Source organism: Nomascus leucogenys, chromosome 13 (assembly GCF_006542625.1).
Source record: "Nomascus leucogenys isolate Asia chromosome 13, Asia_NLE_v1, whole genome shotgun sequence".
NCBI classification, from domain to species: Eukaryota; Metazoa; Chordata; class Mammalia; order Primates; family Hylobatidae; genus Nomascus; species Nomascus leucogenys.
The window spans coordinates 2,061,543-2,076,700 of NC_044393.1; the positions used below are offsets into that span (position 1 = coordinate 2,061,543).

The following is a 15,158-nucleotide window of genomic DNA, read 5'->3' on the forward strand; positions in this document are numbered from 1 at the left end:
TTTCAGTTTCTGTGATAGCCAATGATGTTCCTTTTTTTTTTGAGATGGAGTCTCGCTTTGCCGCCCCAGGCTGGAGTGCAGTTGCGTGATCTTGGCTCACTGCAACCTCTGCCTCCTGGGTTCAAGTGATTCTCATGCCTCAGCCTCACAAGTAGCTGGAATTACAGACATGTGCCACCAAACCTGGCTAATTTTTGTATTTTTGGTAGAGACGGGGTTTCACCGTGTTGGCTAGGCTGGTCTCGAACTCCTGACCTCCTGGTCTCGAACTCCATCCACCTCAGCCTCCCAGTGCTGAGATGATAGGCCTGAGCCACTGTGCCCGGCCCCAATGATGTTTAACTTAACTACTGAAGCTGCCAATACATCTACATGATTCAAAGGTACAGACAGACAGACCCATACCTTCAAGAGGTCCTGGGAAGGCGGCCGCTTCCACCCCTGCTCTGGACTGCCTGAGCCCTAACCCCATCTCCTACCTGTAAGCATTTCTTTTGGTTGTTTTGGTGTTTGTCCATTGGCTGATGGTGTGAGTGTGCGTGTGTGCAAGGGTACAGTCTCATCTTGCCTGCATTTTCACAGAGGCGCATCCCACATACCCAGCTCCATACCTGGCTTTTGCAGCTCATGGGCGGTCTCTCCTAGCAGCAATGGCGCCCAGATGCCAGGTCACGAGGGGCTGGGCTCTGTCCAGTCTGAGCCACTGCAAACCTCACTGTAATGTGAATGCGGGTCTCGCACCCCTCTCCTGGCCCCCCTGCCACCGAGCACCACATCCCGATGCTCCTGCCCAGCACGAGTGACCCCGTGGCCCCCGCTGTCCCCTCCTGGCTTGGTCGGCCTCACTCTGGTCCCCTCCTATTACTGGTGCCCTGCGCATGAGCACGCTCTCGTTTTATCAGATCCTGTAGGCTCCTGACTGATGCCGTCACCAGGAACAATTCCAGCACCAGCCTGTCCCACTCATCCTGCTGTGGGATGACTCAAAAGTTGGAAAATTCTCTTTATTTTTGAGACAGGGTCTTGCCCTGTTGCCAAGGCTGGAGCGCAGTGGTGTGATCATAGTTAACTACAGCCTCGACCTCCCGGGCTCAGGCTGTGCTCCTGCCTCAGCCTCCCAAGTAGCTGGGACAACAGGTGCATGCCACCACACCTGGCTAATGTTTTTGATTTTTAGTAGAGAGGGGGTCTGACTATGTTGCCTAGGCTGGTCTCAACCTCTCAGGCTCACGTGATCCTCTGCCCTGGCCCCACAATGCTGGGATCACAGGTGGGAGCCACCACACCCGGCCCGGAAAGTTCCTTATGGTGCCTTTGACCCATTCCTCCTAACGTCCTCCCGGCCTCTCCACTGCACCATCGGCCACAGTTGTGTTTGAAGGTGGCTATGACACATCCGCCAGTCTCTTCAAAGCAAAGCACCCCCAGGCCTCTCACCCCTGCAAGACTTCACAGTACCACCTGCTGTAGGGTAAAGTGTCACCTACGTATGTGCACTCCTCATGTCAGAGTCTAACAAACAGATGGAATAAAATGCTTCTAAATCAAGGAGGAAACCACGCCATCTGTCTTACTGGTCTTAAGAGGTTACTCAGCTTTTTAGCAAATTTCTCAATGATGGAAGGCAAGAGTAGTAACCCACAACAAGCTACAGAAGTACCTATCAGCCGGGCGTGATGGCGCACACCAGGAGCCCCTGCACTGTAGGAGGCTGAGGTGGCACTTGAGCCCAGGAGTTCAAAACCGGCCTGGGCAACATGGCAAGACCTTATCTCTACAAAACTTAAAAAAAAAAAAAAAAAAAAAAAGCCCGGCCTGGTGGTGCATGCCTTTAGTCCCAGCAATTCGAGAGGCTGAAGCAGGCGGATCACTTGAGCCTGGGATTTCAAGGCTGCAGTGTGCCATGATCACGCCACTGCACTCCAGCCTAGGTGATAGGGCAAGACCCTGTCTCTTAAAAAAAAAAGTAGCTACATCAGACATTAAAAGACTGAACAGCACATCCTGCGTTTGTTTTTGGGATAAAGTGTGATAGTCTTGGGCAGATGTGGACACCTCGCCATGGACAAGGCTGAACCCTGTGCTCCAGCTGGAAGGGACAGGGCCAGGCCCATGATGGCAGAGATCCTGCCGACTCCCAGGGCTTACGGAGGCACCACTGCAGCCAATATGCCAGAAGATAGCCTCTGGGCGCTGGCCACAGGGTGGCTTTTGAGACAGGGTCTGGCTCGGTCACCCAGGCTGGAGTGCTATGGTGCAATCTCAACTCACTGCAACCTCTGCCTCTAGGTTCCAGCGATTCTCCCACCTCAGCCTCCTGAGTAGCTGGGATTACAGGTACCCGCCACCACGCCCGGCTTTTTTTTTTTTGTTTTTCGGGAGAGAAAGGGTTTTGCTATGTTGCCCATGCTGGGCTCAAACTCCTGAGCTCGGCCGGGCACAGTGGCTCACGCCTGTAATCCCAGCACTTTGGGAGGCTGAGGCAGGTGGATCATGAGGTCAGGGGTTCGAGACCAGCCTGACCAACATGGTGAAACCCCGTCTCTACTGAAAATACAAAAATTAGCTGGGCGTGGTGGCGGGGCCTGTAATCCGAGCTACTCAGAGGCTGAGGCAGGAGAATTGCTTGAACCCAGGAGGCGGAGGTTGCAGTGAGCCGAGATCGTGCCACTGCACTCCAGCCTCGGCGACAGAGTGAGACTCCGTCTCAAAAAAAAAAAAAAAAAACAAAAAAAAACTCCTGAACTCAAGCAATCTTCCTCCACTGGCCTCCCAAAGTGCTGGGATTATAGGTGTGACCCACCATGCCTGGCCATTTCTTTCTTTCATTTATTTTTATTGTTTTTTTGAGACAGTTTCACTCTTGTTGCCCAGGCTGGAGTGCAATGGCATGATCTCAGCTCCCTGCAACCTACACCTCCCGGGTTCAAGCAATTCTCCTGCCTCAGCCTCTTGAGTAGCTCGGGTTACAGGCACATGCCACCATGTCCAACTAATTTTTGTATTTTTAGTAGAGATGGGGTTTCATCGTGTTGGCCAGGCTGGTCTCAAACTCCTGACCTCAGGTGATCCACCCACCTTGGCTTCCTAAAATGCTGGGATTACAGGTGTGAACCAAGGCACCGAGCTAATTTTTTTTTTTTTTTTTTTGAGACAGGGTCTTATCCTGTCACAAGGCTGGAATGCAGTGGCAGGATCTCGGCTCACTGCAACCTCCACCTCCCAGGTTTAAGCGATTCTCCCGCCTCTGCCTGAGTAACTGGGACTACAGGCGTACACCACCATGGCCAGCTAATATTTGTATTTTTTGGTAGAGACGGGGTTTCGCCATGTTGGTCAGGCTGGTCTCAAACTCCTGGCCTCAAGTGATCCGCCCGCCTTGGCCTCCCAAAGTGCTGGGATTACAGACATGAGCCACAACGCCCAGGCTCTTTCTTCTTTTAAACTTTCATTATGTATTCATGTACTTTTTGTTTCCCCCAGGTTTACGAAGGTATAACTGACATTTCAGCGTCGCAGGCATTTGTAGCACGCACCATGATGTTTCTATATATGCCTACACTTGTGTGTTTTATTTCTTCACAGCAGGCTGAGATGTGTAAGCTCAGAAGCAAAACTTTTACACATCCAATTCTTTAAGAAGTAACCCAAACAAGGAAATCTGTAGCCGTTTAGTGCCCACCTGCTTTGTGCACCTGGTGAGGCCTTACCGACACTGTTACCTCTTGATAAATCGCAGCCCTGCAGTGGGAAGGCCTCAGCCACTGCTGCCTGCCGGTCAGTGTCAGCAGACACGAGGCCCCTATCCCCAGGGACTGCAGGCCCGCCTTCCCTCCCGGACGAGGTCATGCAATCCTGCAGGCGATCATCAGCTCTTCTCTGGGGGCCACCTTTATCCCGGGGTGGGGCTGGAACTGGCTGTGTGCACCTCTTCCCAACTCCATTATCCTGGGGTGGGGCTGGAACTGGCTGCGTGTACCTCTTCCCAACTCCATTATCCCGGGGTGGGGCTGGAACTGGCTGCGTGTACCTCTTCCCAACTCCATTATCCTGGAGTGGGGCTGGAACTGGCTGCGTGTACCTCTTCCCAACTCCATTATCCCGGGGTGGGGCTGGAACTGGCTGCGTGTACCTCTTTCCAACTCCATTATCCTGGAGTGGGGCTGGAACTGGCTGCGTGTACCTCTTCCCAACTCCACATTCTGGGACGTTCTATTGGGGTTTCAGGGCAGCCAGTGTGGGGGCACAGACACCACAGAAAGGGGCAAGTCCACCCGACACACAGCCCCCAGCGCAGCACTGCCCAGGACGGCCACGAAGGGCAGCAAGCCCCCAGCCACAGATGTGCATTTCCTGGCCTGCAGGTGTCTGAAGAAACACAAGGCCACACCCAACGCAGCCACTGCTGGCCTCCGGCTGAGGAAGCTCCAAAGAGTGGCTTGCAGGCCCCATGCTCCCTGGCCGGACCCAGTAACAGAGTCTGTACCCCCAACCCCAGTATGGCCGGCTGAACCCTTTCCTGTCTCATGAACACACACATAAGGCAAGCGGGGCTCCCGACACAGCCTGAATTTCCAGCTCCCAGAACACACTGTCTCTCCTCCCACGCGCTGTGCTGTGATTTAAGGGACTCACTGAAGGCAGGCACTGCGTGCTCCTAAGGGTGCAGCGTCTTAACTCTGCTGCGTGTGGCGCTTACGCTCGAGCCTAGCACGCGGCCGTGCTCCTTACCCCCCTCATAGTAGTGCTGCGTGGACTCCTCGAAGGACCGGTCGTAGCTCTGCTCCGTGTAGGATGACTGCTGGTAGGCGTAATCGCCGTGGCCTGTGCGAAATGGAGACGGCAACAGTCAGCAGAGGCTGCGCACTGCACAGGTCCCGGAGGGGGCAACTGAGACCCAGGCTGGGGAGATGCTGTCGGGCCAGGGAGACAACAAGAGCCGGCAGGACCCGTGTCCCCACAGACCATGCCCCACCCTCCTGAGCCTCGGCCTCCTCACTGAAACACAGACATCAATGCCTCCTTCTCGGGGCGACTGTGAAGCTACCTGGGGATTTACGCAGAGGATCAGCGCTCTCAGTGCCTGCCACACAGCCATGCTAGTGACCTGACTGCCTTCTCCTCCCCACCGCTAGCTCCTGGGAGGACGCAGGCAGGGGTGTCCAACCCTTACCGAGGCCTTCGCTGCATGTGACCATCACGTGGCAAGGGTGGCTTGCCCTGCTGCCACCTGCCCACCTGCCTGTGCACCTGCCGCTTGCTGGCTGAGGCCAGCTCCCTGCCTGGATGCCTCCCAGGGATCAACCCAGCCTTTAAGACCACTTTATTTTATTGTTTTTTTACTTTATTTAGAGACAGGGTCTTGCTCTGTCACCAAGGCTGGAGTTTGGTGGCGCGATCATGGCTCAATGCAGCTTCAGCCTCCTGGGCTGAAGCGATCCTCCTGCCTCAGCCTCCCAAAGTGCCGGAATGACAGGTGTGAACCGCTCTTCTCAGCCAAGACCACTTTCAGTATCCCCTCCACAAGCCCTGGGACTATGCAAAGACTGAAAGGTGACGACAGTAAAATACTCTGCAGAGATGAGAAGGGGCAGGAGGAGGTGCTGAAGGTGGAGCCATCACCTTCAGGGCATTCTCTGTGAAGCTGGGAGGGGCCTTCTTGAACATTTCCACCTATCTACAGCTGGGGGCTGCAATTATCCGCCTCCAACTCCCACAGCCTTTCAGGAAGTAGAGGCAAGGCCGCGTGGAGGTGAGTGCAGCGGTGTGTGCCATAGCTTCTCTCTGCAGAGGCCAGGCACCACTGCCAGCCCAGCTCACCCCGTCCCCTACCTTGCTCCTGCACGGCATCTGGCCGCTCTGCCTGTAGCCCACGCCTGAGCTGGAACCACTGAGGACACACTGCAGTGCCCACACCCTCCTTGCCCTCCCTGCCCTCGTCGCCCTCCTCGCCCCTGCAGCTGCTCTGTGTTCCTGGGCGGGGTCAGGCTGCCGCCAGTGCTCACCGTCGGGGTAGTACTGTTGGCCCATGGGCTCCGCAGCGCCCTGGCTGTGGCTGTACTGCTCGCCATAGTATTCCTCCTGGCCCAGGTACTGCTGGGAAGAGCCTGCGGGGGAACCACATTCAGCGCCAGCGCGTGCCGCGCCCTCCTCCCTCGGAGGACTTCCTTGCTCGCTGGGGAAGCTGAGGCCTTGCTGAACGGCCTCACCCACCGAGAACACCCCACGCTGTCACCGTATCCGACTTATGTTTTGTATTTTTAGTACGGAGTTTCACCATGTTGGCCAGACTGGTCTTGAGCACCTGGCCTCGGGTGATCCGCCCACCTCGGCCTCCCAAAGTGCTGGGACTACAGGCATGAGCCTCGCCTGTGACACTCTTAATGACAACTGCCGCCCCTGCCCCCAACACTGACTCCTCGGGGACAGCAGACCCTCCACGGGCCACACCCCGGCCCTCACCCACAGCGTCCACACTCAACGTTAACACCAAGGCGCCAAGCCTCACTCCCCCAGGCTCCCCGCAGAGGAGCACACAAAGCCTGGCGTTTCACGACCCGCGGCGGTCAGCTGTGCCCGAGACCTGGCCCGGCCGGGCGTTACCTTGCTGGGAGGGCCGGTAGGGCGCCATGGGCCGCTGCCCCATCATGCTGCTCCCCTGGCTGCCCTGCCCCATCATGGCGATGGACGACTGGCCCTGGTAGTGCTGGCTGCCGCCCTGCGCCGAGCTGTAGTGCGACGTGGCCGCCTGCTGCTGCATCATGGAGACTGAACGACAGGACAGAGGCCCCACATCACCCCGGGAAGCCACCCGCCCTCCCTCCCACACCCAACTACCTCCTGCGCCCGGGCGGGCTCCTCGTTATTTTCCTGTGCTCCCCACGAGAACGTCGTCCTCCACTGCAAGGCACATGTCCCCTATGTGGCCTGCACTGACGCCCTGCATGCTCAGACCCGCTGCTTGCACCATTTAAAAATGTGCCGACGTGCAGAAAACAACAGGGAGAGCCCCCGGGCGGGAAGATCCAGCGGCTTCCACAGCCAACAACCACCTTTCCACCTCTCCTCGGACACACGGCTCCCGTGACAATCCCACTGCCACCATGGCTCGAGTCCTGTTCTCCCTGGTCCTTTGAGCTGGCCTCACACTGTCCCTTCCTTAGCAGCTTTGCAACCTCACAGCCCTTCACATTGGCCTGTCGTACACGTCCCCCTGCTCAGAAGCCCCTAGTGGAGCCCCGTCCAACAGAAATGACACAAGCCACACTTTTTAAAGTTTCTAGTAACCACATTGAAAAAGTAAAAACAAACAGGTGAAATCCATTTTAATCATGCATTTTATTTGAGTCAGTACGTCCACAATAAATGCTTAACATTCAGTTATTGTGAGAAAATCCTAAGGAGGTCCTCGGCACCCTTTTTTGGCACTAAGCCTCTGAAGTCCGTGTGTCTCCAACACTCAAGAAACTCAACCGGGACCGACGCCCACAAAACGCGACCGGGGCCGATGCTCATGGAACGCGACGGGGACCCGCTGCTTCTCAAGTGCCCAACACCACACGTGGCCGCCATGGTGGACGGCCCCGCTCTCGGGCTCCCGCTGCCCTGCAGAAAGGCTGGGGCCTCTGGCCCAGCGCTTCTGGCCCCTTGTCTTCTCCACTGATGTGCCTCTGGCCAGGCTGTTCCCTCCCCGGGGAACAACTCTACCCCACCTCTGAGAGCCCAGTGCTGTCTGTCCAGACCCAGGGCCAGTGGCCCCCACTCCCTGGGGCATTCCGTGAGACTCCACGGGAAACACCCCAGCCCCTCGCAAAGCTGGGGGACAGGAGGAGTTGATTGTGCACCCACTGGCGCCCATTGCTCCGGAAGCTCTCGGAGGCGGCGGCCAGCCCCGATTCACGGGCCCCTCCCCTCCAGCACCCAGCAGGAGGGCAGCTTCCCGGGGAACACATGTCCAACGTGCACGTGTCAAGGGTCTTGGAGGCAGACCCAGGCCCCCCGGGGTTGCAGAGGCAGAGTAGGTACCTGGGTTGGACTGCATGTTGATGTTGGTCCGAGACACGTAGTTGCCGATGGTGCCTTGCCCCTGCATGGGGACGCCCTGCGAGGCGGGCCCCGCGTGACTGTAGCCGGGCCCAGAGATGCTCATGGAGGTGGTGGGCAGCGTGTTAGGCGCCGTCTGCTGCATGGACACGTGGCTCGGCCCTGGCAGGGGGAGGAGGGAGTGGTGTCAGGCGCTGGGGAGCCAGGTCACCACTTCTGAAGGTGAAGACACCCCAATTTCCCTTCAAGTGATTTTTGGGAAGAGTTGCTATCAACAGCACTATTAATGATTAAGTGACTAATAAAGAAATAAGTGGCTGGGAGCAGTGGCTCATGCCTGTAATCCCAGCACTTTGGGAGGCCGAGGTGGGTGGAGCACCTGAGGTCAAGAGTTCAAAACCAGCCTGGACAACATGGTGAAACCCCGTCTCTACTAAAAATACAAAAAAAATTAGCCAGGTGTGGGGGCACCTGCCTATAATCCCAGCTACTTGGGAGGCTGAGGCAGGAGAATTGCTTGAACACGGGAGGTGGAGGTTGCAGTGGGCCAAGATCATGCCATTGCACTCCAGCCTGGCCAACTACAGTGAGACTGTCTCAAAAAATAATAATAAATAAATAAAACAAAGAAGCATACATGCTAGCAAAGTACTGGATGAATCGTTTATTTGTTGTTATTTTGTTATTATTTTCTGAGACAGGGTCTGGCTCTGTCACCCAGGCTGCAGGGCAGTGGCATGAACAAGGCTCACTGCAGACTCACCCTCCCAAGCTCAAGTGACCCTCTCTCCTCAACCTCCCAAGTATTTAACAGTTTGGACTACAAGTGTGCACCATCACACCCGGCTAGTATTTTTACGTTTTGTAAAGATGGGGCTTTGCCATATTGCCCAGGCTGGTCTCAAACTCCTGGCCTCAAGTAGTCTGCTGGTTTAGGCCTCATAAGGGGTTGGGATTAGAGGTCTGAGCCACCACGCCCGGCCTGTTACATTACTGTTAATAGTCTCCAAATGTTATCCATGCTTCTCAGTCCAAAGACAGGAGCATTCCATTCTTATTACATGATCCACCTGGAACCCTGCAACTTGAGTTTGAAATGGATGGAACGTGACAGTGTCAGAGAGCGCGGGCAATCTGCAGCAGGGGCTCATCCCAGCCGCACAGCAAGCTCGCTGCGGCCCTGAGCCTGGGCGATGGCAGCCGACCTGTGGCTACCCCAGGAGTGGGTCCCCATGCCCAGCCCTGTGAGGGGTGGGGTGCCCCACCATGGCAGCCGGCTGCCCTAGGGCTGCCTCGGTGGCCTCGTGGCCAGGAACACCCTCCTCCCCCGCCGCACTCACCGTTGCCAATCTGGCCCTGCAGGAGGGAGGAGGGTGGCAAGCCCGTGCTGATGGCGTCACTCAGGCTGCCCTGGGAGTGCAGGCCCTGGCTGGAGCCGCTCTGAGTCAGGGCTCCGGGGCCCAGGTTCATGTTCTGCGTGGGCGGCTGCAGGCAACAGGAAGTTTTCAGGGAAGAACGGTTAATTTACAGAGAGCGACCTCCACAAGCCAGGCCAGGGATGAGAGGGCACCCGAGATTTGCCGCCAGACGTCATGCCACCTGGTCAATGTTCATAATCAGCAGCCATCGTCACAGCCAGGTGACCGCGGAGCACCAGGCCCAGATGGAGATGGCAGAGTGAGCGTCTGGGTGAGCGTTCAGAACTCTACTGAGTATCAAGTTCATCCACACGTGCCTGGGTGTGAAAAGCTGGACCTCCTTCTCCTGGGACAGCAGGGAACCCCTTCCCGGCCCACCAGGCTGAACGCACCCCGTCCCCCTCAGGCACAGCTGGCCGGTACCTCTGTGCTCCCCGACCACGACCCCTCTGTGCCGAGAGCCTTGGCACAGGCGGGATCCCTCTCTTGTGTCTCATGCTCCTGCTGCGTGTGCCCCTCCCCCTCACTCCCCCACCCCACGCCCACCTCGGATCACACCACACAGAAGGGAGTGAGTGTGAAGTGGCCCTCAGCACTCAGATGGAGGTGAAACAGCAGCAGCTCTGGAGGTCTGCACACACATGCTGTCTACACCTGGCCAAGAAAAGGAAACTTCCACCACGACCTGCGGGTGTCTGCAGGGTGAAGAACTGCAATTTGACAGGTCAGTGGAGGTGGGTTTCACATTTTTACTCGCAAAACACATCCTGGCATTTATGCCATCACTTGCCGGAGACTAAGGGTCCCTAGGAGATACATCATTCCCGGCGACATGTCTGTCCCGGAACCCCGTCAGCAGGACAGAGGCTGCAGCAGCACGACCTCGTCTTCACTGTGACAATTTAATCTTGGAAAAATGCATTTAAAAAAATCAAACAAAATAAAATATTTGAACTAACACTGGGAGAATGTACTGTGCCGGGCATGTTTTCTTTTAAGTTCCGTTTTCACCCACAGCAGCGCATGTGCACGGTTCACAGCGGCTCAAAGCACCCGGAGAGGTTCCAGGGAGACGCAGGGGCCCCCATCCCACCTCTCCCGACCCCCGACCCCGACCCGAGAGCTGCGGCTGCTCCTAGAGTGGCTCCTCCGGGGCTTCCCTTCCTTCAATACATAACGAGGCTGAGCCACAGTTCTGACCTGGCCACCTCAGACGCTGTCATTACCCCTGGTCTGTCAGGAAGGGGTGGTCACCACCGCCCACACTCCCGTTTCTGGTGGCTCTAGTGGTATTTTTGGTTTCTCTGAGTCATCTTTGCTACCTGAGGTGACATGCCCACAATTCCGATTTTAGGCAGTGCTGCAGTCCTTGCTGGGTAAAGGAGGCCAACCCCCCGCGGGTACTCACGGCAGGAAGCAGGGACTGCATGTTCTGGTTGGAGTCTGCGATCGTGGCCAGGTATACCAGGTTCCGGTGCAGGATCTGCTGGTACCTGCAGGAGAGGGGGCACGCATGAGGCAGGAGGACGGGACCACGGAGTCCCCAGGTGGATCCAAGGCGGAAGTAAAGTGTGAACAAGACAGCCTGACATCCAGCCAAACCCCATGAGGACATGGACCCCAGATGACACCCAGCTGGACACAGGCAGGTGGCAGGGTGCGGGGGTCTAGGTGGGGACGGCAGGGCAGCCTCTACCCTAAACCCTGAGCAGGCTCCCAACCCATGACAAAAACTCTGGAAAGACTCTAAGGTAACAGCTAAGAGGAAGCTGGCACTGGTCTGTTCAGAGGATGGAGATGGGGGTAGGGCACGAGGAGGCAGGGGCCTGAAGGTGACAGAGGGACAGAGCCCTCGTCCAGCTAAGCCAGGCAGTGGGCAGACTCCATAGAGCCAGCGACCCTGAGAAAGTCCTGGAAAGAAATGGGGAAGCACAGTTCTGCCAGGGAAGGCCCCTCGTACACCTCGCACAAGTGGGGACCCAGTCCCTTCACCCCACTCACACCCAGGGGTGTCTGAGGCCATTCACCCACTTCCCACCTCCAGGTCAGTCTGACGGCCACTTGGACAGCCGCTTGGAGGGTGGCAGGCTGGCCACGCACCCCTCCTATGCATCGGGCCCTAGGTTCACAGGGTCACAGGAGGTCCCACCTGGAGCAGGTGCTGTCTCCTGGTGTGCTGGCTGTTGGCCGCAGAGCTGCCCAGAGAGGCTGGCCCAGGCCTCCCCACACTGCTCCTGCCTCCCACCTTCCGCCTCCCGCCTCCCTCAGAACTACTCCAGTTCTGGCGGCAATGCTTCGCAGCTGTGCTGGGGACTCTCGGGACACATCTGACCTCCATGCTGGGGACTCCTGGGACATATCTGACCTCCATGATGGGGGACTCTCGGGACATATCCGACCTCCATATCCGACCTCCATGATGGGGACTCTCGGGACATATCCACCTCCATGATGGGGGACTCTCGGGACATATCCGACCTCCATGGGGGGACTCGGGACATCGACTCCGGGGGGGGGGGGGGGGGGGGGGGGGGGGGGGGGGGGGGGGGGGGGGGGGGGGGGGGGGGTGACCATGATGGGGGACTCCTGGGACATATCCGACCTCCATGATGGGGGGGACTCTTGGGGGACGGACATATCGACTCCATGTGGGGGACTCTGGACAATCGACTCCTGATGGGGGACTCCGACATATCCGACCTCCATGATGGGGGACTCTCGGGACATATCCGACCTCCTGATGGGGACTCTGGGACATATCCGACCTCCATGATGGGGGACTCTCGGGACATATCCGACCTCCATGATGGGGGACTGATCCATGTGGGGACTCTGGGACATATCCGACCTCCATGATAGGGGACTCTTGGGACATATCTGACCTCCGTGCTGGGGGGCTCTCAGGACTTATCTGACCTCTGTGCTGGGGGACTCTCGGGACATATCCGACCTCCATGATGGGGGACTCCTGGGACATATCTGACCTCCATGATGGGGGACTCCTGGGACCTATCCGACCTCCGTGATGGGGGACTCTTGGGACATATCTGGCCTCCACGCTTAGACTCTGCATGCCACCCTCCAAGTGCTGCCATGTGCGGCGGGCACTCACTGCGTGCACTCGGCCGTCTTGCCCTTGCTCTGGTACTCCAGGATGCACTGGATCAGGTGGTGGTTCTCGTCCAGCATCTGCGGAGAGAGCGTGAGCGGGTGCTGCCGACGCGGGGCTGTCGCTGACCCTCGGGATGAACTGCCATCGCTACACATCTAGTTTTCATATAGGTTGAGTGTCCCTTACGTGAAACGTGTCAGATTTCAGATTTTTCCAGATTTGGGGATATCTGTGTTAGACCCACCGGTTTGGCATCCCTAATCCGAAAACCCGAAATCTCAAATGCTCCAGTGAGCATTTCCTTTGAGCCTCATGCTGGTGCTCAAAAAGTTCTGGATTTTGGGGCACTTCAAATTCCAGATTTGGGATGCTACACCTGTTCTGTATATGAAACGGTCGTTACATGCATTGCCTCAGCCACCACAGACCAAACACTCACACATCCCTGTGCTAAGGACTTCATCCGTAAGCGGCAGGGCCATCTCAGCCCACAGATGAAAACACAGAGGCCCTGTGCCCCCAGCAGCCCCCACCCTAAAGGACCCTCCAGCTTCCAGGGCCCTTGACAGCGGAGCATCTGTGCAGCAAGGGTCAGCCAAGCCGATGGCAAGGATGTCAGGACCCTGTGGGCACCCCACAAGAGGCCCTGGTGCCCCTAGCTGGAGGGGATAGCCTCAAATTGCAACCACAGGGTGGGGCACAGGTAGCTGCCCCCCCAGGATCAGCAGGGGTCCAGGGCACTCCCAGGTGGAGGCATCAAGACTTCCTGCAGGGGCTGCACCAACCAGGGTTGGGGAGAGAAGGAAAGGGTCTGGGCGGGGGGCAGGGACAGCACCACAGGTAGAAAATACACAGGCCGGCGTGGGGGCAGAAAAGATGGGTGAGACTGCGGAACTGGGCATGACCTAGACCTGGGGCTGGCGACCTGCAGCCCTCACCCCCAGGGGTGCTGCGCTGAAATGCAGCGAAACGGCAGGATGGGCCCGCAGGCCACACAGGGAAGGCCAGTCGTGTCTTGAACCTTCTGTCTTACACATAGAGTGTGTGTGCACAGACAGGGTCATGACCCTAAACCCAGATTAAACCAGTCTCAAGTGGCTCAGGTGAACAGCCAGATGTGGGCCTCCCAGAGCTGGGCCAGGGGTCTCTGCAGGCGCCATGTGCTCCTAGAACTGGCAAAATGGAGGCTTCTGGTCCAGGGACGGCCAGGCATACACTCTGCCAAGCATGGTCTGCGCTCAAGATGGGCACTGCCAGGAACCTGTCAGACGCAGGGGCTCAGCCTGTCTCTGATATGGTGACCCATGTGCCTGGCCACACCTGATCAGCAGGGGGCTGGGCCCACAGATTCCCCAGGTTTCCTTCCCAAAGGGCTTCCTGAACGTGCTCGTGTGGCCCCAGGAGGGCTCTGGAGCAGCCCTCAAATCAAGCGGCCCGAGGCCTTGTGTCCACAAATCTGCACGCACTCAGGACGTGCTGAGTCTGGTGGTTGGTAGAAGTGGGGAGGGGTGGGTGGCAGCAGAGGAACAGGTGGCTGGGGCCGGGCGGCATCCTGCAGACACCACACAGGATGCCCACAGGCCATGGGGAGCAGGCACAGGAGAGCCACCTCTTCCAGTGTCCACCTGGGGGCAGCACTGGGTAGCCCGAGGAGACCCAACGGGAGGTGAAGGAGGAGAGAGAGGGCATGGGAGGGGACTGAGAAGAGGGGACACCCACCCTATGACCAGCCGCCTCTGTCTGCAGGGAGGCACAGAACTGAGCCCACCACACCTGCTGCTTTTCATAAAAAGGCCTTTGCTCAGAGGCTAGCACCCAAAGAAAAAGCAGTGCCTTTTGGCTCGGCTACCACGTGCTGGGTCACGCAGCCCTAGGAGGCCACTCCCGACAGGAGCTCTACAGGCCCTGGAGCAGGGGAGCCCTAGGGCAAGGGGAGGAGCCGCCTACCTGCCTGCCGGGGGCCCTGGGGCCACCCAGCTGTGCCTCCACCCTGCAACATGGCCCCTTTAACTGCGATTTGACCTTGGGGCCCAAACTCATCCACAGGCAGAGGGAGTCCCGGGCAGAGACAGCCAAGCCAGGCCACCTCACAGGGCAGAGCCCGGACCCATAGCCCCAGCTGAGTGACTGCCCTCAACTCAGCTTCCTCCTCTGACCGTCTCCACGACTTCAGGGTTGGTTTCTCCTGCTCTGCTTTTTCTTTAAGTTATAGCTTCCCCCTTTCCACGCTTTGCCACTTTTCTCCCTGCTGGGGACAAGGTGCCCTGCACTCAGCTGAGCCCAATGGGGCCGAGGAACTGTCCTGAGATGGGGGGGGGCGCCGCCAGGGGGCACTGTGGGCCAAGCTTACCTGTGGGCAGGTGAGGGAGCGTCCACCTGCCAGGCGCCGGCATTCCAGATGGGTCTGCCTTCAGATGAACTGAAGGAAGGGGACAGCTATGGGCTTTCTTCCTTTCCTTCTAAAGGGCTTCCCCTCCTTGACTCCTGACCCCCAGGCAGAGATTGTCTCCAGGGACACGAACTAGACATGGCGGGCATTTCAGCATCACTCCCAGCACGGGGCTGGGATGGGCCGGGGGGGGTGG

The 15,158-nt window shown here is 57.8% G+C and overlaps 1 protein-coding gene across 7 annotated transcripts in view; it reads right to left on the reverse strand.

Moving 5' to 3' along the window:
- The window catches only part of SS18L1 (SS18L1 subunit of BAF chromatin remodeling complex), a 36,813-nt gene that overhangs the window by 9,431 nt on the left and 12,224 nt on the right, over nt 1–15,158 (reverse strand). For 4 of the 7 annotated variants that reach the window (XR_004032953.1, XM_030825481.1, XM_030825480.1 and 1 more), the window contains exons 2-8: nt 12,574–12,650; nt 10,870–10,954; nt 9,384–9,528; nt 8,026–8,205; nt 6,604–6,768; nt 6,006–6,107; nt 4,732–4,824 (exon numbers count right to left, since the gene is read on the reverse strand). Coding sequence is in view for 6 of the 7 variants with exons in the window: in XM_030825481.1 (XP_030681341.1) it covers nt 4,732–4,824; nt 6,006–6,107; nt 6,604–6,768; nt 8,026–8,205; nt 9,384–9,528; nt 10,870–10,954; nt 12,574–12,650 (847 nt within the window). In the remaining variant the exon portion in view is untranslated. The other 3 variants (XM_030825486.1, XM_030825483.1, XM_030825485.1) reach the window with 3 other exon arrangements.